The 27,973-nt window shown below is 34.9% G+C and overlaps 2 protein-coding genes across 3 annotated transcripts; both read right to left on the bottom strand.

Moving 5' to 3' along the window:
• Positions 1-1,685: 1,685 nt before the first annotated feature.
• LOC144425215 (uncharacterized) lies at positions 1,686-9,463 on the bottom strand. The gene is made up of 10 exons (XM_078114703.1): positions 9,399-9,463; positions 8,027-8,235; positions 7,369-7,600; positions 5,878-6,055; positions 4,787-4,909; positions 4,183-4,333; positions 3,447-3,668; positions 3,265-3,375; positions 2,239-2,377; positions 1,686-1,836 (listed from the first exon to the last, which is right to left on the bottom strand). The coding sequence occupies exons 1-10, from the start codon at positions 9,454-9,456 to the stop codon at positions 1,757-1,759; spliced, it is 1,503 nt and encodes a 500-aa protein (XP_077970829.1). The 5' UTR covers positions 9,457-9,463; the 3' UTR covers positions 1,686-1,756.
• A 5,647-nt stretch (positions 9,464-15,110) lies between these two features.
• Positions 15,111-27,747, bottom strand: LOC120328873 (uncharacterized). 2 transcript variants are annotated; one of them, XM_039395427.2, is made up of 10 exons: positions 27,683-27,747; positions 26,956-27,161; positions 26,244-26,475; positions 24,275-24,452; positions 18,357-18,476; positions 18,032-18,194; positions 17,060-17,284; positions 16,873-16,980; positions 15,707-15,845; positions 15,111-15,302 (listed from the first exon to the last, which is right to left on the bottom strand). In XM_039395427.2, exons 1-10 carry the CDS (start codon positions 27,738-27,740, stop codon positions 15,223-15,225), a joined length of 1,509 nt encoding a protein of 502 aa, XP_039251361.2. In that variant the 5' UTR covers positions 27,741-27,747; the 3' UTR covers positions 15,111-15,222. The 2 variants fall into 2 exon arrangements, with proteins under 2 accessions (XP_039251361.2, XP_039251362.2); XM_039395428.2 differs by lacking the exons at positions 26,956-27,161; positions 27,683-27,747 and adding an exon at positions 26,736-26,835.
• Between the last annotated feature and the right edge of the window lie 226 nt (positions 27,748-27,973).

Below are 27,973 nucleotides of genomic sequence, written 5' to 3' on the forward strand. Positions count from 1 at the left end.
GCCTTGGATTTGATCTTCCTTATCACCGCTTGTAAACTAAACGTGTCTGTTTAAAGTGAACGGTAACCGAAATGCAGATATTTAAAGGATAATTGAGTTCTCATGCTTTTCTATGGTGTTCGTGTTATTTTAGTATTAGATAGATAAACCTAGCAAATTTACGATTGCGTGAATCCTGAGTGTTGATTTGAAAAAAGCGATTAAATAAATTGGCAATAAAGGCATTTCTAAGCCTTCGTGCCTAATAGAGGGCCAGACGCTAATACCTAATTCCTTCAAGTTTTAACATTTTATTTTTCAACAAAACATCACCCCGATGGTTATTATAGCTAAAATACTTACTGAGTAATGCTCAATTTTCTCTACGGAATTTGCAAATTCAGCACTTCACCTAATGATTTTGATTATGTCATGCCATAAGGCTTAATTATTACCACCCAATGCTTCAAAATTTACCAATTGTAATGATTTTCGATGATAATAGACGCAACAATTCGTGAACGAGTCAGTGTGCATTGTCACAACGAAATTCACTTTGATTTTACGTTCTACTCCTGGTTCAACGGCCATGCATGGTCGATTACGATGTTACATATTCAAAACATTACTTGGCCAAGGATGGAAGGGATCAATAAAGAGCTAATACAAAGTGCTTTAAAGATAGTAGGACATGACATTTCTTATCTGGTTACAACTTAATGAGTATTTTTCATACAAGTAACTCATACCAGCTTTTGAAAAATCTTTTGGTCATTTTTAAATCCATGCTATTTACTTAACTAGAGTTTTCTAACGACCTAAAATAGCCTTTTTCACAATGAAACGCCTAAAAGTTATTTTAACATTTAATTTCAATCAACTTTATGTTCGGTAATGCAAGAAACGGCTAATGACATGACACCAAGCATGCGGAGTTTAAAATCTGAGAAATTATTTTAAATACCTAATCTGGTTTGATGTTTATAAATTTACGGAACGGTCGGTACGTTTTTTTTTTTTTGCAAAATAATGATTTGAAACGATACGTTAATTAGGTGCAAAGATAAGCATATAACGCCATAACACAGAGACAACGATTTTTTTTTCTGATAGCGAGCGCCGTTGGGAAATCTCGCACAAATCACGATTGAGTTGGAGACGCGCGAGTTCGGTGTCGAAGCAGAGCGGTGCAGGTCACGTGGTACCGGATATTCGAATAGTAAAATGTCAATTGAATATTTTATTATTCGAATATTTTGCCCAGACCTAGTTGTTACGTGTGTTGTTGTTACGATGACTTGGTATTTTAAATACGCGCTTAAGGTTTGCTGCTATTTTACCTTGCGTTGTATTTGTGCGGCTCTTCATAACTTTGAGGTCTGAAATGCGGCTCTGGGACTAAAAAAGTTTGAGAACCACTGCTCTAAACTGTCGCATTTTGATTCCATGCAAAATTGATTGAGATGCGTATCCCTATCCTACATCTACGCTATCATAATCCTGTATATACTGTAAAGAAGATTGAAAGAGAAAATATACCACTTTATGTGTAGCTGTATCAACATAGTGTTGAAGATAACTCGCATTACCTGCAGAACGGGAAAGTTTGGTACGAGTATCATTAACATGGACATCCAAGAGTAAACGGTACACTTCTAACAAATTTACACTGAACAATGTATTTATTAAGCAAAAGAAAACAGCGATGACTTTTATTATAGTAGCGTTATGAGTGAGTTTGGCATAAAGTCATATTTTTTATATTTTGCTTCTCCACTTATCCAGATGCCTTCGGTGTTTCACACAGTATGTTCTCTCCGTGTCTGCAAATAATACACGCACCGCGGCGGCCACGTCCTGGATATTAAAATAAGCATTTTAGTACCAAAATCAGTTTAGTTCGTCAATCCACCAATTTGTTCATACACATGTTCAATTCCTTCACCCAAAGCAATATTATTAGTTTAACTGAGTCAAGATTCGAGGCTTATCTAAAACTTGTATTCATTTACCGATCATAAATTCGAAAATTCTTGATATTTAAGCTGATTGTTTATATTGCAAGTCACGACATTACTTCAAATGTAAAAAAAAACTCAAATTATCCTCTTTGTAAACTGTTTTAAAATAAAAATTTGCCTCGAAATGATAAAAAATCCAGTTTTAGCCGGCACATAATTATATTATAAGATACTACAATTCGTTCCAAAACGAATGGCATAATTACGCTCCACAGTGCTTGTAAAGTTTAAAAAATACCTCTAAAGCTTGCACATTTGTACTTATATTTGTACGTTGTTTTTCCACTACTCAGTTTCACTTTGACTAAATCACAAATGTTGTCAGAACAGTGAGGTTCTATACGTCCACTTTGCGCTTTATGTGTTGATTCACATTTCTGTATGGAAAAAAATAACATTGCATAAATTATTCAGAAATATTGTACCATGAAATGTAGAATATATACAACAAATCATGACATAGCTTGTTATTTTTCGAATATTCCAAATGAAATTGTCTCCTAAAATATCATTGGCTTATATTTTGCTTAGTTTCTCGGCGCACTCCAGGGCCCTTTGTTTTACCATCGTGTTCATAGATTTGTGTGTTGCTCTTTAGTTGCAATAATATAAAATATTCTTGCCATGTCTAACTAAAAAATTTGTCGAGCCTGGATTTGAAAATTTAAAGGATCGATCTGGGAATCTGCGTTGTCCATAATGTAACATGCTCAGTGGGTTATTTTCTTTACTTCTCAGAGTATAGTAAAAGCCCATTTCCTATATGTCCCCATTTAATTCGGAAAAATACTTTATCAATCTGCGGTCATCTGAGCCCGGTTCGCGAACGGGCGCGCTAACCTTATTACCTGGCGGCAGAAACTGTTTGTAATTTGCTTTCAATCATTTTAAAATGATGCCTTCGTTATCGCTTTGAATATGTAAATACATAGCTGCGTGCGCAATAAAGTAATATGGAACATGAAGCAGACCTATTAATCGATTTGCTAAATTTGTATTGCTAGTCTTGTTGTTGGAATTTGTTTTTAAATATCTTACAGAATCCAGCATTTTTTTGTTATTTCTGAGTGCCAGTTTGAAGATAGATTTTTCTCTCACCAATGCCAAAAATAAATAGCTCACAAATCGTTTACATTAAACTTAATAAATTTCGCTTGCTTTGCTTTAAGTATTTTGAATATTTTTACAAGATTTTAAAAACATCACTACATACCAATACTACAGTGCTGAAGATCAAAATGATGAAACACATAAGATGACCTACATTATTTACTTGTCCTCTGAATTCATCCCAAATACTGTCTACCTTTGAGGTTGTAACTGGTGTTAGCAAAATATTATACAGATCTTCGTACTCATCTACTACGCAAGAATCCTAAAGTACAATATACCGTCCGTGTTATTTAGATATAGAAGTACATGGTCGGAAATGGTAATTTTCGTCACCTGCCCTATTCCAACGACATATTCAAAAAATCTTGCTCTCTGCTCAATTAATTTGATAAGAAGTTGTAATTTCGCTTTGGAATCCATTTTCAGAATTCGATCCCTTCGTGTAAGTTTAGTTGGAGCGGGAATTGTGTCGGGATCAATTCCAGTGTCTCCATCTTCGCCGAATATCTCCAGAAGGTAATCAATTGGATAATCGCAACCGTTGAACCAAGAGCTCTATACAATAGTTAAATTATTACAGAACGTATTCAAGCTAAAACGTGGAGGAACATTATATGTACTCATTTAGTATGAGAACCAAGATGGCAAACATCGGAACATAGTATGTGTACCAGGCTAGGGTTAGGCCATAATTTTATTTCAATTTTCCCTATTAAATTATGGCCTAACCTAGTACACATACTACGTTCCGGTGCCCGCCATCTTGGTTCGCACATACAGGAGTACCCATTATTCTGACAAACTACATTATTATTTGGCATGTGGCAGTCAAAGAATGGTGGGTTGAGAAGATTTTCGCTACATACAAAGAATCGTAAAACGGGACTTGAATGTCGCCGAACAATAAATATTTATACACTTAGAGGTATGTCGAGGACATATTCTGTGTTAGCGATATTGAGTTTATTTTACCCTAATGGAGATTTGAGTTTCTATATCGGATTTTCTTCTTCTTTTATATATATCTTCTTTTATACTATAAACTTTCTTTAGTCCCACAATAAATTACCATTAAAGTTGACTTTCCCCCAAAACAGACATCAGCTATGTTTTCCAAACCAACGCATTCGCGCGAATTCATTAATTCTTCTTTCCAAAAATCCACAACAATTTCTGGAGAAATCAATATTGCACGATACCATTCTTTGACTCCAGGTTCCCTATTGATAAAAATTGAAATTACAATAATTATCGCCAAGTTAAATTCGGGATAATTATACCAGAAAGATAATAAAGCTGAATTCAGTTTCGTTCATACCAAAGGATTTCGTAAACGTAACTGCTATCCTGAAACATTGTTGGAGCCAAAGTGTAAGTTAACACTTGAACACAAAAATCATATTCATAAATAAATAAATAAATCAGTTGGAGATAATATATTATATATGCAAATTTGTTTTTTTTTCGTTGTTTTCATTTCTTATAGCAAGCACAATTTGGAATTTTGATTACATGCGCTTCCTTGTGCAAAACAATATAGAGTTTTCATTGTCGGACCATTTTTTAAATCTCATTCTTTATTCTATGATTTATATTCGAAAAAGAAATTATTTTTCCACTTAGGATTCATTTATGGGAAGAAAGATTTTATTATTGGCAACTATTTTTCTTACAATATCTGTATCGGAAAAGCCGGTATCGGAATTTCCGGATAGGTATAGATGAATGAGTCCATATCGAAGGTTGATTGAATTGAAATTTTAGGAAACCAGTCTGGCGGCTGAAAACCATTCCCTCTGTAAAATAAATGAATCGATGTAAAACGATACCACTATAACTGAAATTTTGAAACCTTCTTTTATTTTAGTGTCTTATAGCAATGATCGAAGTATACTGCATATTCTATTCTTATTCAAATTAAGATTCGTAAAGCATATCAAAATATATTCTGATACTGGTGTTAATATGAGGGTTAACCCTGATTAAGCTGATACCAGATTGTGACTTTTTTCGCAAGGTGTTTGGTAATCTGTGTGTACATAACTTCTCTCTCCTAGTCTGGTTTTTGTGCCATGAGCATTGTGTTGATTTATTAGATTTAAAAACATGACAGTAAAACTGTCGAAATAATTCCGATTAGATAAAATTGAAGCTCACTTTGGGAGTTGCTCAACATCATAGCAAGCCCTCTGAAAAAACTCGTTGCACTAATAATGTTGAAGTCATTGACGGAGTCAGTGGAGTCATGATGATGACATGCATGACATGCAATCATTATTTCAATAATACGGGGCAAACGTTTCGCGGGTAACCTCATCTATGACTGCTCATAAACAATTGGAATTTAGTTGAGCCATTCAGTGCCCATATCTGAATTGGATATTGACGAAAAAATATATAGAGCACAGTTGGCAGAACATTTCAAATTGATCTGAACATTCATCGCTGAATCATACAACGCAATACCTCATCAGGAAAACTTCAAATTACGCTACACATTACAGAAGGTAATGGATAATATCTTCCAAATAAAATAAACCACACATGTATAATTATGTCACTCAAAAATAGATTTAGCTTGCATTATAGCAGAAATTCGGTATGAAGTTAGAACTATATACTATAACTATGGATCGATCTTTTTCACTTTTATTTTAAGTCAAACTATCATGGCTCCAACTTACTTGAATTTACAAAACGTCAAATGTAGAACAACGTAAATTATAAAAGCATTAGATTTATAATTTCATTAAAGTAAAATTACCGGCACGTTGTCGACATTAGAGGAAGTTTCTTTTTAATTCCATCTCTGGCTAGGTTGTATAATATCGGTGAAGGAGCGAATCCAACCTTACACTTCACTGTGCAATTTGAATTCAAATTGCTTCTATCAGTACACGTTACTATGTCAGCTATGTCAGTCAACGATTTACAGGCTTTTCCTTCAAGTAAAGTAAATATCCTTAAAGCATCGATTGTGGACATGTGCGTATAATTACTGCTACAATTACGGGATTTTCTGTTTCTTTTCAATTCCGACCCCGGGGTTATTTTAAATACAATTACGGGATTTTCTGTTTCTTTTCAATCCCGACCCCGGGGTTATTTTAAATACAATTACGGGATTCAACTCTTTCTGGGCGGAAATCACGCACCGGAAACACTGACATCCGACAAAAAATTAGCAAAGTTCCAAAATGTTCTGTACTGAAGAATCCGACCTAGACACCATTAAAAAGCTGAATATTTGACCAAAAAAGATAGCAGCCACGACAAAAACACTCAAATGATGTGTGTTTCCAATTTTAATAATCCCGGAATTGAATGGAGGAAATCCCGACCCCCGGGTTTCAAATCTGGTCCCAAAATAGCTACCCAACTTGAAATGTTGCGAATACATTGTAAGGATTCTTTATGTTTCAGTTGCAGCTGCATCAATTAGCTTATAGTCGTGTTTCTCAAACTTTTGCTTATTTAGAGCTAGATTACCCGGGTTGGTAACTTCTTATGTTATCAATCCAAGTCATGACACGTTTCTAACTTATTTATATTATTATTTATATTATTTATTTATATTATCCAAATGAAACAACTTTTTTTTCTGGCGGATACAATATTGGATTGAAAGAATAATTCTATACTAATACTGACTTTACTCCAAAACACATTTCAGCCGTCACTCTGGGCGGGTCAAAAAGAAAAAAACAAGAAGAAAAAAATATTAACAAGATGATTAACAACGAGAGAGTGGTACTCAAATATAGGGACACCAAGTAGGTATGCAATCTGATACATTAGTATACCGATAGCATACCGCAGTAAACAACCATAAATCAAGTTACACGAAAAAGGAACCGACACAAGACAGGCATTTTCAAATTTGATTACGTCATCCCAGCCGAAAAAAAACGAATTCCATGAAGGTCGCAGAAATTTTTGAGATAAAAAAACGTTATAGACTCCCAGCAAAAAATTCAACGTTTAATCAGAATTTCCAAGCGATTGGTCGAGTAGTTGATGAAAAAACCGATTTTTTTTTCACAACAGGAAGCAGAAAGTACTAACAACATGATCAAAAACAACATGAAAAATGATTCATATGTACACTTCGGGTCTAACAACACAATATCAAAACGATTCATATGTACATTTCGGGTCCAATTAATAATCAAAGCAATTTTGTGGTGTTTTGGCCAATACTTTTTTATTTGGGGAACGTGTGATATTTTTGCCCAATATATGAAAATGAACTTACGTGTAGTAGTCCACGAGTACGAAATTGTAAAATTTGTCTTTTTTCGTGGGAAGACAATTCTTACATGGCCAAATTTGTATCCTGGAAGCATTATTTCTTTTGTTCCGTTTTCACCATCTCTTGCAAATGTACGATATTGATGATCCGTATACACATTAACTGATCCTTGATCATTGTAATACAAAATGGCCATATTTTCCCAATCGCCGTATTCTGAAATCCTTCCACCAAACTGAAAATATACGAAAAAGAAAATGTATGGCTCACTGAAAACCTTTACTTCAATCATGGTACAATTTGGTTTCGACCAAGTGTTAATAAAAATTTGCGTAGCATAAGTCTACTCTATACCACTCACTCAAAATTTGATGAAACCAGCTGGATATAAAAATTGCTTTCAAAATTTCATTGCATATCACAACAATAATATTATGATAACTGAGTTTCTATCAGTCTTATCCACCGCATATTTGAAGAAGTTTGGAATGGGGATGTTTACACCGATTCCAGTCATTGTTAATTTTACTTTATGGTAATTAATTTATAGGACCTGCATAAATATTTTGTCGTCAGATTTTAAATAAACGTTCACAAAATAAATGACAGACAAGCAGATAAAACCCTTGATATTGCCTTATTGTTACAGAGCTGGACGCACCGATATCCAGTTTTGGTAGGAAACTGACGAATCTATTTTCAATATCAAATCTTTATGTTCAGGTATTTTTCCGTGTATGATACAAATTCTTCCCATTTTCCTCCCTTCTGTAAATAATTTTCTAGCTTTGTCATTAAACATCATTCCGGGAAATTCAACAACACCATCTGTACCATCGATTTTGTGGATACATTGGCGCGGAGCTGGAACTAAAAAGGATAATGATCAATCAAAAATTGACACACCTCGAATTAGGCGATTAGAATGGGCATAAAACTAAAAGATGAGATAAATGCTCAAACATAACATCACGACTGCTGATGGAAGTTCACAAAAATGAAAGCAATAGACTTTTAGCATTAATTTCTACCTCTACCGCAAGCGATCTGCAAATATTTTGTAAATATAAAGAATAGCGATTTTTTTCTATCCCTAGGTATAACATTTCAGTTCTCTTCTAAGAACTTGCTTGTCGGGTTTGATATTCGTTTGGTTTGGATACAAAGTTGGTACTCCCTGACTACCGCAGTAAGTGAACCAAGATGGCGGACACCGGAACGTAGTATGTGTAGCAGGTTAGAGTTAGGCCATAATTTCAGATACAAATACTACGGGAGTAACTTGGCTAGTCCCCGAACTCTAAACTAAAATAAGAAAAATGCATGAGATGGGATGGGACAGCCCACATTTATATTTCCCATGGGACACGTGGGAGACGAAAACCGTATGATTTTACAGGAAATGATGGTAAAACATTTCGTTATGAATTTCGTGTCCATATATTTGAGCATAGCTCGCTTGTTACTTATAATAGGCAAATTATTTTCAGCATTAACAATATACTTAGTGTAGGGGGTGATGGACACATGTATAATAGATATGAATATAAAGTTATCAAAGTCTGTAAATTTTGTTGTTTTGCATGTCTATTCGCACATATTGTCCTATTTAGTAGACGCTAAACCTAAATTTAGCAATTTTTATTGAATTTTATTTTAATGATAATCCCATGGGATGGGACAGGCATAATTGCTATGAGATGGGTTGGGAATGGGACAGAAAAATATGTCCCATGGACAAGCCTGTGTTTTCTAGTACCCAAATCAAGAATTTTTTTTTAAATAAATTCAGTTTCAATGAGGACCTTGTGGCTGTGGCTGCTTGTTATCATTTACAAGCATCGAGATCCAATTTACCAACCGAAAATTAACACTTCATCTGTGGACCCAACAAAATCGCACTCTGGACCTCCGCGGGTCCACCTGGAGCACGTATGGAAGCCTTGTCCTATGCCATCATGCACGCTATGACACCATAATTGATTAATGGTTATTGTCATAATTATTCCCCATAAATGTTTAAACAAACTTACCTTTTTTACACGAACTCAAGCAAATCCAAGTCAAAACAATTACAGCAATGATTTTCATATTTTTGAACACTGTAATTTAAACGTAAGTGGGTATTTGAAATCGAAAAAAAAAATTTATTTGCTTTTTTGTTCTATCTTACTATCAACAATTTCAAAACGTGTGATTTACCAATTAGTACTTTAGATACCCAGTTTTTACAATCGGCAAAACAGCTCCCTTTTCAAAGTTAATACACAAATGACACTCTTAAATTGCATTATAACAAAACGAACAAAATCTGACTTCGACCATAGTGAATGTTTATCACTAAATGAATGATACAACGAGATGGTTATTGTGAAGAGCGAGGTAAAACACAGGAAAAATATTTAAAATTATGCTTTTATGCTCGCGTGTTGTATTCGATTGTGCTATCAATTTATACCATTTACGCCTTTCTTGTACACCTTACTGTTTTACAGCTTTACTATTTATCAAAAATCGTTCAACTATGATATCATTTCAACTTGCATACTACACGCAGGGAACGATAAATGATACAGATTTATATCAAAAAACGGATTGTTACAGTCCGATATATGAAAGGTATATATTATATATACTGTAAATTACAAACAGTTTGATCCGCGAACGTAAATCTCTTTGGCGTAATTTTAGCCATATGTACGTGTTATTCGCAGGTATATATATGTAAGAACACCTGACGCTGGATCTAGTTGTCGTATAGAACTGCCTGAAGCAAAAATGTTCAAATGTTATGGTAGGCGTTGTGTGTCAATTGTTTGTTCATTTACCACCAATTTTATTGTCTAGTCATCAGTTAGTATAAGGTAGAATATACAAATCTCAAATATGAACTGATCCATTAATTAAGTAGCGCGAATTTTGAGGACTTCGATATTACACATATATTAAATGGGTATATTATCCACACTTTTTTTCAATTTTAGGTGTCTACTTCCATTATTCACAACTTCTACAGCTATATTTTACATACCAAAGTTTACTGGTGCTGCTTCATTACGAAACTTATACGAAATTTCTGTCCAAATTCAATCCAGATTATACCTATGAATATTTTCAAAATTGCAAAATGTAAGTATATATGTAGAATTTCATTTTTCGTGTGTAATAATTTGTACCAGAAACCAAAAAAGTATTTGATGGTTTATTTAGCAACTTCTTACTGAATCTCCTATTAATATTAGGGAGATTAGATTATTAAGTATGCAGTTTTATTTCAAAACCAAAATTTACGACTACATGCATCTTCAGCCTAACCTAAGGCATATATTGGACACGATTATTATGTTGTTTTATTTTTGTTATTTTTAAAAATTCAGTTTTCGTTAACCTAATTGCTTGCTTTTTGCTAATTGCTTTGAAATTTTTAATGGTGAAAGATTAGCGTTGTCGCTAGAAAGCTATTACTGTACTTTCATTTATTTCAAGCACTTCTGTGTGATTCGCTTTTTATTCGAAGTCTTGTGTGGTGACGTCAACTAAATTAAAAATAATGTTACTTGTAGCGATTTCGCGACATCATGTCAGCTGATCTCATGCTAAGCGTAAGTGAAGGTTTTTCATTAAGGGGTACAGTAGGCTACGTCACGATACTGGAACTGTTAAAGATTTGATAATGCTATTGTGACTCTAATCATTCGGCACGTCAATTCACGTTGAAACTGGAAGCATGGCATGGGAAAGATCAGGACCATGTACCCTGATACAGGTACTTGTATGTTACCGTAAAATCGTAGATGTTCCAGCTTTGTTCCTCATATGATTTTCGGGGAATTGTTGGTAAGAAAAAATCGTTTTGGTCTTAGTGTCTACATAGCATATACTTGAGAATTTATGTGAAGGCATAAAAGTTTCAACGCACAAACCAAAACACGTTTTTTTTTTCAAACGAAAAAGCAAAACACAAACATCTGGTCCCGAAAGCCAAAACGAAATTTTCTTCCAACAATTTCATCGAAAATCATATCATGAACGAAGCTAGAACTGTGGCATAGCTACCATAAATTACTAATTTAAATTGGTAAGTATAAATTAAGTCGACTCTTTGTGAACGGAAAAGCTCAAAATTTCTGAAAAAATATATAGATTTCAAAATTTAATAAAAATAATTCCCGTGATAACCCATCTTACACAAAATAGAGGCTGAATCCGAATCCTCTGTCAAATTTTTACTTTGTAATAGTTCGCATAAATACAATTACTATTGAGCAACACTGCAATACCAAAAGCAAAATAAACAATAAAATTTACTAGAAAATAAATCAATAACCTTAGTTTAGTATAATTTGAAGAAAAAAGGGATTCAACAATAATTTTAGGCGCCTTGGGTCGCAATCCATAGGTTGGGTAACACTGCTTTAACGCATGCAGGTGTAGTATGACGTACTATATTGAAGAGGGAATTGAAACAATTGATTGCTTTATACGATCAATTCAAGCTGTTGACTTCAAAGCGTCCGATATAATGATCATTCGACTTGTTTTCTATTCTGTCTCCCAGCACATGGTCGACCAGTCTATATTTGAAGTAGTTTCAGAGATAATATATACATATATCACCCGTTTATTGATGTATTCAGAAATCATATGGCTACTATTTTTATGCATGAGTGACCATGGTTTCTATTCTGCTCTTCTTTCTGTTGATGCTTAATTCGATGACTATGTGGAGCCTAAGACGTAACTCAGCTGCGATAATCACAGTTACCTCATATGTTATCAATCCAATGTAGAGAAATTAGATGGATTTAATTGGCAGTTTGATTCGATTATTATTTCTAAATAAGTGTGGGTTTCACTGAAACAAACATGCTGGGGGGAATCATAGGGTATATATATATTATTTCACACTTTTCATCCCCTTGTATTTAAAGCAATTCTAAGTTGAGGTAAATAGAATTAGCATTTGGGAATGGGGACTAATCTTGTGCCGCATGTGTGAATGTTAGTTTGTCTATTGAAATAGCAATCAAATGCAATGTGAAGACAATGATTAATATTTGTGTATGAGCTGACAGAACTCAAATTTATGAATATCTGCAAGATTTAGAATGGTGGTTATGTTATAAATTATGTTGAGGTTCAAACCAGCGGAAGACCGACGAAGAGTTTTAAAGGCTCTAAACCAGTGATTCTCAAACTAGGTTTTGAGAGCCGCATGCGGCTCTGAACAACCTTTCCTGCGGCTCTCGTTAATGCTTTAAAAATTAATTATTTTCAAAAAAAATGTTCATTGAAAACTAATCATTGACTCGAAATTAAAATGCTGAGGTCTATTAGTCGAATGGATTCCCCCGAGTTTATTTGCGTAGCGTTGACTAACCTACAAGATGCAATAGTGACGCAACAGTGAGCGTTTTCACGGCCACTCGGACACTTTTCACTTGGAAAGATTTTAGACATGGCTGTAATCATTGGCTTGCTTCCGTGGATTTTCAGTGTTTGTCGCATTCCCGGATATTATGCATAAATCAAATAACTCAATGATTATTTTAATTCTAGAGTATTTTAATTTTGTTCCAGTAATCGAAAATAGTCCCGGAATATCTGGCGATCATCTAAAGCAGCTACTGCACTTTGCATCCTCCACGATTACGACCCGCTTTGACAAACTTATTAGAAATCAAAGCTGAATTAAATGGCTGTTAGTCTAGGGCGGGCAAAGTCGAATCTTTTTTCGAATCGAATAATTTGAATATTTTTTATACATAACAGGGATCCAGAACGTCGGAGGTCGATTCGATACACCATTTAGAAATTGATAGAAACATTGAAAAGCCGACAAAAAAGCGTTTTTTTTACTGGTTAATGGTTGATTATATCATATTCGCTGATTGTCACTATGATCGTTTTGGCGGCAATATCCTAAAGTTGGTATTCTATATTCTCGCCCTTTCTCGTTTTTTGCAAGAATAAACGGTCGGCGAATTTCGAATTTTCATATTTCTAATATCCCCTTGCGTTCACATCAGCGACAGCTGTTGAATACATTAAGGGCTGATTTCAACACCAAATTAATTTTATTCTGAGTTTTATCCTCTGCCTTGGATTTGATCTTCCTTATCACCGCTTGTAAACTAAACGTGTCTGTTTAAAGTGAACGGTAACCGAAATGCAGATATTTAAAGGATAATTGAGTTCTCATGCTTTTCTATGGTGTTCGTGTTATTTTAGTATTAGATAGATAAACCTAGCAAATTTACGATTGCGTGAATCCTGAGTGTTGATTTGAAAAAAGCGATTAAATAAATTGGCAATAAAGGCATTTCTAAGCCTTCGTGCCTAATAGAGGGCCAGACGCTAATTATACCTAATTCCTTCAAGTTTTAACATTTTATTTTTCAACAAAACATCACCCCGATGGTTATTATAGCTAAAATACTTACTGAGTAATGCTCAATTTTCTCTACGGAATTTGCAAATTCAGCACTTCACCTAATGATTTTGATTATGTCATGCTTTAAGGCTTAATTATTACCACCCAATGCTTCAAAATTTACCAATTGTAATCATTTTCGATGATAATAGACGCAACAATTCGTGAACGATTCAGTGTGCATTGTCACAACGAAATTCACTTTGATTTTACGTTCTACTTCTGGCTCAACGGCCATGCATGGTCGATTACGATGTTACATATTCAAAACATTACTTGGCCAAGGATGGAAGGGATCCATTAAGAGCTAATACAAAGTGCTTTAAAGATAGTAGGACATGACATTTCTAATCTGGTTACAACTTAATGAGTGTTTTTCATACAAGTAACTCATACCAGCTTTTGAAAAATCTTTTGGTCATTTTTAAATCCATGCTATTTACTTAACTAGAGTTTTCTAACGACCTAAAATAGCCTTTTTCACAATGAAACGCCTAAAAGTTATTTTAACATTTAATTTCAATCAACTTTATGTTCGGTAATGCAAGAAACGGCTAATGACATGACACCAAGCATGCGGAGTTTAAAATCTGAGAAATTATTTTAAATACCTAATCTGGTTTGATGTTTATAAATTTACGGAACGGTCGGTACGTTTTTTTTTTTTTGCAAAATAATGATTTGAAACGATACGTTAATTAGGTGCAAAGATAAGCATATAACGCCATAACACAAAGACAACGATTTTTTTTTCTGATAGCGAGCGCCGTTGGGAAATCTCGCACAAATCACGATTGAGTTGGAGACGCGCGAGTTCGGTGTCCAAGCAGAGCGGTGCAGGTCACGTGGTACCGGATATTCGAATAGTAAAATGTCAATTGAATATTTTATTATTCGAATATTTTGCCCAGACCTAGTTGTTACGTGTGTTGTTGTTACGATGACTTGGTATTTTAAATACGCGCTTAAGGTTTGCTGCTATTTTACCTTGCGTTGTATTTGTGCGGCTCTTCATAACTTTGAGGTCTGAAATGCGGCTCTGGGACTAAAAAAGTTTGAGAACCACTGCTCTAAACTGTCGCATTTTGATTCCATGCAAAATTGATTGAGATGCGTATCCCTATCCTACATCTACGCTATCATAATCCTGTATATACTGTATAGAAGATTGAAAGAGAAAATATACCACTTTATGTGTAGCTGTATCAACATAGTGTTGAAGATAACTCGCATTACCTGCAGAACGGGAAAGTTTGGTACGAGTATCATTAACATGGACATCCAAGAGTAAACGGTACACTTCTAACAAATTTACACTGAACAATGTATTTATTAAGCAAAAGAAAACAGCGATGACTTTTATTATAGTAGCGTTATGAGTGAGTTTGGCATAAAGTCATATTTTTTATATTTTGCTTCTCCACTTATCCAGATGCCTTCGGTGTTTCACACAGTTTGTTCTTTCCGTGTCTGCAAATAATACACGCACCGCGGCGGCCACGTCCTGGATATTAAAATAAGCATTTTAGTACCAAAATCAGTTTAGTTCGTCAATCCACCAATTTGTTCATACACATGTTCAATTCCTTCACCCAAAGCAATATTATTAGTTTAACTGAGTCAAGATTTGAGGCTTATCTAAAACTTGTATTCATTTACCGATCATAAATTTGAAAATTCTTGATATTTAAGCTGATTGTTTATATTGCAAGTCACGACATTACTTCAAATGTAAAAAAAACTCAAATTATCCTCTTTGTAAACTGTTTTAAAATAAAAATTTGCCTCGAAATGATAAAAAATCCAGTTTTAGCCGGCACATAATTATATTATAAGATACTACAATTCGTTCCAAAACGAATGGCATAATTACGCTCCACAGTGCTTGTAAAGTTTAAAAAAAAATACCTCTAAAGCTTGCACATTTGTACTTATATTTGTACGATGTTTTTCCACCACTCAGTTTCACTTTGACTAATTCACAAATGTTGGAAGAACAATGAGGTTTTCTACTTCCATTTTCAATACCATGTGTAGGGTAACATTTCTGCATAGAAAAAAAATAACATTGTATAAATTATTCAGAAATATTGTACCATGAAATGTAGAATATATACAACAAATCATGACATAGCTTGTTATTTTTCGAATATTCCAAATGAAATTGTCTCCTAAAAATACCATTTGCTTATATTTTGCTCAGTTTCTCGGCGCACTCCAGGGCCCATTGTTTTACAATTGTGTTCATAGATTTGTGCGTTGCTCTCCAGTTGCAATAATAGAAAATATTTTTGTCATTTCCAACTAAAAGGTTAGTCGAGCCTGGATTTGAAGTATCGATCTGAGAATAAGGGTTGCTCATAATGTGACATGTTCGGTGGGTTATTTTTTTTACTTTTTAGTGTAATAAACGCACAATTATTTATGTCCTGTATTTAATTCGGAAAAATACTTTATCAATATAGGCTGATGCCCTATTGTCGTGATTAGATCTTAAAGTCATAGAAATTGGCATTTCAGCTTCAGAAGAAACGACTTGCTATTTCATGGAATAATAACTTTTGCGGGACCGATTCGCAAACGGGCGAACGAACCCTTATTACCAAGCGACAGGGACTATATTTGTATTTTGCAGGCGCATAATGCACAATGATAATTAACATATACTTCAATGATTTTAAATTTCGTCTTTATTATCGTTTTGAATCGGTCAATACAAGAGCTGTGAGCATATTAATGAAAAATGGAACATGAAGTAGACCTATGAATCGATTTGATGAATCTGTATTGTTAATCTTTCAGTTGGATTTAGTTTTCTTTTTTCAAAATCCAGCACATTTTTGTTATTTCTGAGTGGCAGTTTGAAGATAGTTTTTACTTTTTATGCCAATGCCGAAAATATAAAGCTCGTCGTTAAATAAAATCGTCGTATTAATCGTTTCCCTTATTGTTAATAAATTTCGCTTGCTTTGTTCAAATATTTTGAATATATTTAACAAGATTTTGAAAACACCACTGCATACCAATACTGCAGCACTGGAAGTCAAAATAGAGAAACACATAAAATGACCTACATTCATTACTTGTCCACTGAATTCATCCCAAATACTGTCTACCTTAGAGGTGGTAACTTGTTTTCGCAAAACATTGTACAGATCTTCGTACTCATCTATTATGCAATCCTAAAGTACAACATTTCGTCTGTATTATTTAGGTATGGAGGTAAGTATATACATAGTCAAAAATGGTAATTTTTGTCACCTGTCCGCTTTCAATAACACATTTGAAATACATTTCTCTTTGCTCTATCAATTTCCAAAGAAGTTGCAATTTTGCTTCTTCGGAATCCATTTGCAGAATTCGATCCTTTGGTGTTAGTTTAGTTGGAACGGGAATTGTGTCTGGGTCAATTCCAGTGTCTCCATCTTCGCCGAATAACTTCAGAATGTAATCAATTGGATAATCGCAACTGTCGACCCAAGAATTCTATACAATAGTTTAATTATTACACAATGTATTCAGGCTGGTACAAGAAAAAACATACTCTTGTTTGGCAATTGGAAGTCAAAAAATGGTGAGTTGAGATGATTTGGGCTATACGAGTATACAAAGATTCGTAAAACAGTTAGTATAAAACGAACAGGAAAATTTTTTTTATACACTTGTAAGTATGTGAGTCGGACCTCCTGAAGTATGTGCACCAAGATGGCGCGAAACATGAACATAGTATGTGTACCAGGCTAGAGTTCAGGTTGTGCGCCATCTTGGTGCACATACTTCGGGGGTGCCTGTGAGTCTATACCAGGGGTGAGAAAGGTTTTTGGACCAGGGCCCATAAATTTTGCCCCTCTAGACTGGTGGGCCATGTAAGTGTGACATAATAAGGTACATTTTATGAACAATATTTATAGTGTTACAAAAGCAAACGTGGGAAACAATAAGCCTAGTGATAAAACTATATTTAATCGCAATCTCAACAAATTCCTCAAGCTTTTTTTTTGCTAAAACTTCAAAATTTGGCTTTAGCTTGGTTGTTGCAGCACCAGGCGGGTCAGATTAATTAACGGGCCGGATTTGGCCCGCGGGCCGTAGTTTGCCCGTGGCAGGTCTATACTATGTGTTAGTGATGATGAGTTCATTTTACCCAAATAGAGATTTAAAGTTTCTACATGCATTTTTTTCCATTTATATTTTTGCACTATCAACTTTCTTTAGTCCCACAATAATTTATACCACAATCCCATCCGTGACAAATCTTGGCTCTGCCCAAAAACAGACATCCGCTATGTTTTCCAAACTAACGCATTTGTGTGAATTCATCGAATCTTCATACGAAAACTCCACAACAGTTGGATGGATCAATATTGCACGATACCATTCTTCTACCTCGGGTTCCCTAGTAATTAAAATTGAAATTACAATTAATTATGGTATGGAATTTTGATTGTCGGACTATTTTTTGATTCTTATTAATTATTCAATGATTTATATAAAAAGAAATTACATTTTGATTTATTTATGAAAAAATGATATCAATAATCGCAACTATTTTTCTTACACTCTCAGTGTCGGAAGCAGCTGTCTCTTAATGAACCTACGGAAGTTCCCATCGACGCTCGTTTGGTAGTTGGTTGATGAAATGTTAGGAAACCAGTCAGGCGGCTGAAAACCATTTCCCCTGTAAATAAATGGATACGATGAAGCCTAAATTAGAAATATTACTATAACTGGAATTTTGAAAGTGCCTGCGACTTGTCGTACTTTCATTTTAGTGTCTTTTGGCAATGATCGAGGTATATTGCATATATTCTCAAATCATAATTGCCTTAATATAGCAAGTGCAGTTTTAAGTATTTTGTGGCGTCTGAAGCTGCCGCAAAACCATAACGGGTTCTCAAATTATGGCCGCTATGGCCAAATCATGGCGACTGACTTTTAGCTGCCACAAACCAATGGCGAGATGGCGGAACTACGGCAGCAAATTGAAAACCAATGGCGAGTGAAATTTTGCTGCCGTTACCAAGGCATGTCGGCTGTAATGGCAGGGCTGCCCCCGATGGTGACAAATATTGGGTAAGTTGAAGCATTTTTTCTTATCTACAGTTTTGATGGATTTGGAGTTAGGTTTCAGGTTTAAGTTGATATAATTCTGCATGATAAACTAATATCTGGTACATGACTTTGTGAATATACCGGTAATAGCGCAAGAGACGCCGCGGTTCTTTCGTGGCAGGAGCTGCCATGAAATAGTAAGAACTGCGACTCTGATATTGCTCGCTCATGGCCGCTTCGCTACGCTGGAGTGGGACTGTACACGTCAACATTTTGTTATATCTTGTAGCTTAGGTAAGTAAATTTCGTTTGCTATTTATTAGCGTATTTGGAATGGTTTTACTAATGGAAATGACTAGGAAGATAAACTGAGCCATTGGGATAAAGTATGATGTCGTAGCAATCGCCAGTCATCTCTGCGTCCGTACGATACCTAAGTTATTAAAGTGGAGTGTTGGCAGAGCGATTCCAAGATTCTGCTGTTCTATGATTGCATTTAAATGCTGACAGAGTAGTATTCTACCTTTATACCAGGATTATAACACAGTAGTAAAAATCTAGATCTTCTCAGGGCCTACGTAAGTAGCTAATGATACTCTAATTTAATTTTAGCTCATCCCATATTCAGACAGTTTCTCATCCGAGGATACTGATGTTAGCAGATTGTTTCACATGACATGCCTCGGAGGAAACAGTTTTCCAGCGTTTGTATCTAGATTGGTATTAAGTATGGCAGCAAAATGAGATAATAGAATAATTTGAGATTACTGGAATGAAACATGAAATTCAAGCAACTGAATTAGGATGTGAAAAAGGACAATGTGATGGAAAATTGGTATTGACGGTTACTGATCTAGTGCGACTGCAATATGAAACAGAACACTCATAACATGTGAAGAGAATGAAAAATTAACGGAAAGGTATTGCTGTATTGCAGATAGCCTACTGGTTTATTAAAGGGATCAACATACAAACTTTCAACAATTGTACAAGAAATTCATTTTATAGTTATGACAGGCAGACATGACTATATACAGGTAGGCAGTTATTCATATGTACACACATACTCACACACAATTATTAAGAAGTCATTCAAGAGATATTCATTCTTCTGGTGTTTCTACTTTGATAGTAATACCAAGATACTGATATTAAAACTATAGGTGGAGTAATCTGATGTTTCGGGTTTTATTTTGTATTAATCAATTTTTTGAAAATGGAAAATTATATTATCCATTGATCGAGGTTTACATTTAATGCCAACGATTTTGGTTTATTGCAATATCACTGAGGGATGAGGGAAAATTGAAGAGGGTACGATTTTGGTGTAAATATATTGAATTAACGGATGGAGTTTTTCAGTCACAATAAAAATCAGGAGCTAATTATTGGTCAGATACCAAAGTACTGTTGTAAATCAAAATATTTTTTAATAGTTTTGCCAGCCTGCCAGTAGATCCATAGATCATTATGTCTGCTAAAATGCAACAACTCCAGAATTCATTTTTTGTGCACATGGACTATATCATAGCTGTACCGTGTGTGCCCACAGCTGTAAACTTCCAGTCATTACACGTTAATCGTGCAATACCATATTTCGTTTTTAATTGATTACCAGCTTTATTCTGAAACTGTGTGATAGGTATTGGCATCCATACTCCATCGGCAACAGCTGGATTACACGCAGCACAAAATCGCGCTGAAAGAAGACAGTGCAGACCCACTCAGGCGTATCGAGAAAACAGTGTAACATAAATAAAATATAACGAAAGTAGCGTGAGCAACCCATATTCAGCTAACTATGCTCAAATGGTACGTATTGTAAAGCATGTCAAAAATATCAAAATAAATTCTGATATTGGTGGTGGGTATAATTGATGGTTTATTTCCTCATACGATGAATATTTTTTAAAATTGGTGAATGACACCTAGGTCTGGAACCATTCCATCGTTTTAGACGCATGGACTTGAATGCCTGAAAAGCTTACAAACTATTGCTTATGTGAACCAAACTGCAAACAAAAAGAGTCCAACAGCCACGCAAGGTGGAGTCGTGATGATGATATGTCAACAGACCATGCGCCGTTCGAGAGACCGGTGTGTATTATTTGAATATTACGTGGCAAACGTTTCGTCGGTAACCTCAATTATGTTCATTGACGGGTTCATAGGTATTTTGGATAATTCAATCCGCTCATAAACAATTGGAGTTTAGACGCGCCATCCGGTGGATCATATCTGAATTGGACATTACCAAAAAATATTTTGAAGAGCGAAAGTTAGTAAAAATCCGCCAATCTAGTGGCTATCAAGAATGTCCCCTGAAATACAAGCGTCAATAAATGTTTCCGACAAATCCATCATATTAGCTTCAAGAGTTTTCAAATCACTTAATTAAAAATGTTTTGAATATAGCTCTCTTATTGAAGTAATTAGCATATGGCTCTTTCACACGGTAAAGTAATGCAATACTCATTATAGAACTCTGGGTAGGATTCACATAACTTTTGAATCGCTTCTGATAAAAAAAATTTCACAAATATCTCACTATTGCTATCAACTTATAAATTACAGATGGAAGAGCATTTAAAATTGATGTGAACATTGGTCGCTGAATCACAATGCAATACTTCATTACGAAAACTCCAAATTACACTACTCAGAATAACATTTAATAAGCACAAACAAGACACAAAATGGAACATTCTGGAGTACGACCAAGTGTCAGACACATGTGTTTGTGTTCCATAAAACTATTCTGACATTCACACGTCATTAAAACCCCTTACACGTAGGCTACCGACACTGCGATTAGTTATTGGACTTTCGTATCCATATATTCAAGCTTTGCTCTCCTGTCTTATCTTATTTAAATGTGATTTTCAATATTTCTAGAGCGGTCGAATCATTATTAAAATGTAAAGCGGGCCAGTTGGTCCTTATAATTCAGTGGAACGCACCGAGGCATGCTCTTTTTCTCGTAGGTTGCTGACCCCTACTTCCCTTAATGTTCTTTTTTAGTAAGGTTGCATGAGCTGAATCTATAATATCCTTCGGATAAGAGCAATATACGGTATATACCACACATAATAGATGTAACTTGCATTACAGCAATATTTCGGTATTTTTCCTGTGAAGTTAGATAGAACTATAGATATATATACCGGTATTTTTTTATTTATTAAAAGGATAAATATAAAGCACTTCGCAAAATAGCATTTCGTGCTGAACAATGGAAAATATGTCACTCAAATGCAAATGTTGTGAAAAAAAACACTTCACACTATCCAATGAACATATATATATATGTGCTCATTGCACTATTCTACTATTCTATTGCATTGAACTGGAAATACATGGAACAATCTTCTTTCTCGTTTTGCGTTATCTCGCCACGGGATCATTTGATGATCGCCGCCATCTTGGCATTTATGCTTATGCTTCGTGTTGCATATGGTTTTGGCGAGTATTTCGTCTATTTTAGTACCCAGTGCGCCGCATATGGATGTATATGCGACACTGTGTGGGTATTCAAATACAATTATATTCGAGTTCCGAATCTAGAGTCCGATGTAGATCTCGTCCTAAAAAAAATTGATTGCTCAGGCGATTACACAATAAATATAAGTAGAAACAATTCTTTTTGCCTGATATCATAAAAATGCAATATCCTCCACAAGGAAACTTTCACCCTGGTCTTGGGTAAAGTGCGAAGCGCAGCTCCCGTAGTCTGTGTACTAGGTTGGGGTTAAGCCATACCTTTATTCCCATTTTTTTTTTAATTTTAGTTCTATTACGATATCGGGTACTGTGTGTGTTAGCCAAGTGAATATGTCCTTCGGTCCCTTTACACACCTTGATGTAAAGTAGGCGAACTATATTAGTTACCTCCACAATGATACACACATTACTAGAGCGCCCTTCAGTTTTATTTATATTTATTCATAGCTCGGGTACTACGGAACCAGGTCACGCAATGATATTGATATCGCCACGCAAAATACTTGAGGTGGTAAAACATGGCCAAATACAGGTGAACGGGGAAGCGATTCCGATGAGACATCCTGGCTAATGTTCTGTGGTCGTTTTTGTTCGCTTTAGTTTAGACTGATATGTTGGCTATATTATTAACCACAACTTGAGCAAATTTATAAAACTGCCAAAATTAGCACCGTATGTTGGTCTGGGATATATTAGCGTTTGATATATAATGAGAAACGAGTCATGATCAGGAGAATATGTGAGAAAAATTGACGCAAATAATTGATTTCTGTCAAATCCCATAAGAAATGCATTACGCGACTAGGAAAAGTTGGAAGCATATCGTCAAAACGAGAGAGCGTTCAAATGATCCCGCGGAAACGAGAGAGAAGCGCACTCTATTTATATATCTCTATGTTCTATTGCAGTAAAATTGCACACACTTTACCGATTCGCTACAGCCATTTTTGTCGTCATGGCGTGAACCGCTTGTCAACAACTCAGTTGTGCTGTCAGTTTTGTTTTGATTATCAGATTGGTAAGCATAGTAAAAGTAATTTGATAATATTTCCGGAAATACTCTTTTATAGTATAGTTCTGATATGTTCTGTTTATATTGTATATTCCATCTCTCTTGTATATATAGTTTTATTTGTTCTTTATTTTCAGGTTTTGACAAGTCATTTTCTTCAAGCTCTGTTATAGTTTTGAATGATACAAATTTATCTCCCGCATATTCATGTTGCCAGGATTCTTCAAGTACTTTTGCTGAGGTAAGTTGAACCGAGTTTTGTAATTTTAATCGGTAATTCAAGCATAATTGTTTTCTTCTTAATGCCAGAGGTGTTTCTGAGCATGCATTCAATACTGCATCCATTGGTCTGCTTCTCATAGCTCCAATGCAAATGCGAAGGGCTTGATTTTGTATTGTTTCCAATTTTGTTAGCAATGTTTTTGATGCTGTGCTGTAGATTTGGGTTCCATAATCAAACAACGCGCAAATTAGGGAGCGGTATAATAGTAGCATTGTGTGTAATTGTGATCCCCATTTGGAACCACTAACATATTTCATAATATTTCATCTCTGCGCTGCTTTTGTTACGATATTTTCTATATGTTCTTTCCATGTCATTTTCTTATCAAATATCATGCCCAAATATTTTACTTTGTCAAGTATTGTTATATTTACTCCTCCAATTTGTAACTTAATTTCTGTATTTCTTCTTTTGTTGTTAAATAACACAGCTGAACATTTACTAGGAGATATTTTCATACCCCAAGTGATACACCATTCTTCTATACCGGTATATTTAAATTTAAAACTCAATCTTTTGCACTTTTATTGTAAGTCTGTGGCTCGAACAAAGTTGAATCAAAATGTGAAATGCAGAACAATGTAAAATATCGAAGCATTAAATTTAAATTTCATAAAAGTAAGATCACCGGCAAGTTGTCGACATTAGAGGAAGTTTCTTTTTAATTCCATCTCCGGCTAGTTTATATAATATCGGCGAAGGAGCGGATCCAGTCTTACACTTCACTGTGCATTTTGAATTCACCTTTCTTCTATCAGTACACGTTACTATGTCAGCTATCTCAGTCAACGATTTACAGGCTTTTCCTTCAAGTAAAGTAAATTTCCTAAAGCATAGATTGTGGAAATTGGTGTTGCGATCCCGGGATTTTCGGTTTTTTCTCAAATCCGATCTCGGGGTTATTTTGAGTATAATCCCGCGGTTTAACTCTTTCTTGGCGGAAATCACGCACCGAAAACACTGACATCCGACAAAAAATTATTTCAAAATGTTTAAACGTCCATAAAACCCATAACACATGCCACACAGACCTAGTAAAAATACCCTTACACACAGAAATTGGTAGCCGACAAGAATCTCCCACAGGATGGACATCGAGTGTTCTATGAATAAAAAACCTTCGTATATATATATATATATATATCAATCAAGATATTGATCAGTTTGGACGCATTGTGAGTCTCTCAAAAAACTGATGACTTGGCGACAAATAAAACCCGAAAAATGTTCTGTACTGAAGAATCCGACCAAAACACCATTAAAACAGCTGAATATTAGATCAAAAAAGATAGCAGCCACGACAAAGACACAAATGATGTTGGCGCAAGAGCTTCGTGCTTTCGTTGCACGCGGTGAAAATGTAACAGAATGAAGGTGTGCTTATGGGTGTCGAATGTCGGTGGCTGAGAAAGAAATGCTGCTATATAAGAGCCAGAAAACACGAAAAGTTGTATGACGCACTAGAAACAACCAAACCTACGTCAGTTCAGGCTAAACGTGAATTTTCAGTTTAGATTAGACTTTAGATTTTCAGACTAGATTACCCGGTTTGGTAACTTGCGGTTGAAAAATCATGACGCATTTCGGAAATCCGAATAAAACACTTTTTTTCTGGCGGATACAAACAAATTGATTAGAAAGAATAATTTTATACTAATACTGATTTTGAAATTTGATTTTTTTCCATTCGATGCATATCAGTATTGACGTGATAAGAAGGATGCCAACGCAAAAAGAAACAAGAGAGCAATGCTTAAAGAAAAGGACACGAAAGCAAAAACGAAATATTTTACCCAAACCATGTCCCATGAAGATGATGATTCATTAGTTTTTTGCCGACGTGAATTAAATGCTGAATGATTTGACTCACAACTGTAATATAAAATCATCAACATTTCTTTACCTTTCAATTAAATAACAGTATCGTGCCTTCCTACAGTGGTATCGAAAAACTCTCGACTAGCGCGCAGAAAGAAGTTGCAAAAACAAAACACAAGTAAGCCGTCACGCTTGGCGGATTAAAAAGAAGAAAAAGAAGAAGAAAAAAAAAATAACAAGATGAATAAAACAAGAGAGCGGTGCTCAAATATGTAGACACCCGAGTAGGTATGCAATCTGCTACAGTAGTCTACCGGTAACGTACCGCAGTAGATCTCCAAAAATCCATTTACGCAAAAGAGGAACCGTCACAAGAACAGCAATTTTCAAATTTGATGACGTCATCGCAAGCCAAAAAAAAACGAATTTCATGGACGCCACACAAATTTTGGAAATAAATAAAAGTTATAGCCTTCCCACAAAAAATACAATGTTTAACCATAATTTCAAAGCGATTGGTCGATTAGTTATTGAGAACAACGATTTTCTTCACAGCATGAAGAAATATACCAACATCACGATTAACAGCAACATAAAAAAATGTTTCATCCTTACACTTCGTGTTCAACAGCATAATATCAAAACGATTCATATCTACATTTCAAATCCAATTAATTATAGCATAACAATTTTGTGGTGTTTTGACAAATACTTCCGACTTTTGTAGTTATCTGTGAAACGTATGACATATCTAGCATAAAATATGAAAATAAACTTACGGGTATCAGTCCACGAGTATGAAATTGCCAAATTTGTCTTTTTTCGTGGGAAGACAATTCTTACATGGCCAAATTTGTATCCTGGGACCATTATGTCTTTTGTCCCATATTCACCATCTCTTGCAAATGTACGATATTGATGGTCTGCGTACGTATCAAATGATCCTTGATCATTATATTGGAAAATGACCATATTTTTCCAAGTGCCGTTTTCTGAAATCCTTCCACCAACCTGAAAACAAAGTTCAACTCATTGTATCGTCTACTGAAACCCCCCTTTTCAATCAGAGTGCAATTTAGTTGCGACCAGAGTGTTGGTAAAAAATTGCGTAGCACAATTTCTATATCACTTATTCAAAAGGTGCGGAAACCAGTTGGAAGCTAAATTGCTTCCAATATGTAATTGCGTATCAGAAACGAAATACGATAACTGGGGTTCTAACAGATAAACAAACGGAAACGGAGTAAAAAGAAGGAAAAATTATACTATACCTGAGCCTCAACTCCATTTTCGGAAATGTTTGGAATGGAACTGTTTAACATCCGAATTCAGTTATTGTTATTTTACGTTTCGATTACTAATTTCTATGACCTGCATAAATGTGTTATCGTCGAATTTCAAAAATAGGTTCATAAGATAAATGGCAAACAAACAGAGATTCCTCCCTTGTTATTTCTATTATTGTTACAAAGCAAACAGAATTGGACGCACCGATATCCAGTTCTGGTGGGCAACTGACGGGCGTATTTTCAATATCAAATCATTATTTTCTGGTATTTTTCCGTGTATGATACAAATTCCTCTCATTTTTCTCCCTTCTGTAAATATTTTCTTCGCTTTGTCATTAAACAGCATTCCGGGAAATTTAACAAAACCATTTGTACCATTGATTTTGTGGATACATGGTGGCCGCGGAACTGAATCAAGAAAAAAAAACGATCACATATCAGAATACCCCTATCTCGAATAAGGTGATAAGAATAGGAATACAACTAATATATGGGATCAATGCTCAAATATAAGATCACGAGAGAATTTATAAAAAAAAAATAGTAAAATGCAATAGGCTTTCTGCATTTATTTTGGCCGCTGATTAGTACATTACTGAAAAATCGAAAGCGATTGTTTCAGTATCTAAAAAACAGAGATTTTTTCCATCCTTATGTATAAAATCCTAGCTGTATTCTGAAAATTGTACGAAATGTTTGAGGACCGGGTATTCAACTGAATATTGTTCGTATTGGACGGTTAACGGGGTGAATATTTGTAGGCAGCATTGGGCACTGACCGCTTCACGACTCTGCGTTATAGTGAGCTTTTATTTCATTGTATTTCGCGACATTCTGGAAATTTCTTTGCCAATTAGAATACCTTTGCTACAGTTCACAGACTATGGCGAATAGCTAGTATAGATTTAGTTATTTTTAGAAAAACTTACCTTTTTTACATGAACTCAAGCAAATCCAGCACAAAACAATTGCAACAATAATTTTCATATTTTTGAACACTGTAATTCAGATGTAAATCAGTATTTGAAAGAAAAGGTATTTTTTCATTTGATTTTTTTGTTTCCCTTTATTACTTGGAACAATTTTAAAACGTAGGATTCAGCTACTTGTTCTAAATATTTAGTTTTTATAATCGGATTGAAACAGCTCCCTTTTCAAATATAAAATAGCAGGCGGCTATACGAATGGTATATATGAAACTAATTACAAACAGTTTGATT

The sequence above is a fragment of the Styela clava genome, chromosome 7 (genome assembly GCF_964204865.1).
Source record: "Styela clava chromosome 7, kaStyClav1.hap1.2, whole genome shotgun sequence".
Lineage (NCBI taxonomy): Eukaryota > Metazoa > Chordata > Ascidiacea > Stolidobranchia > Styelidae > Styela > Styela clava.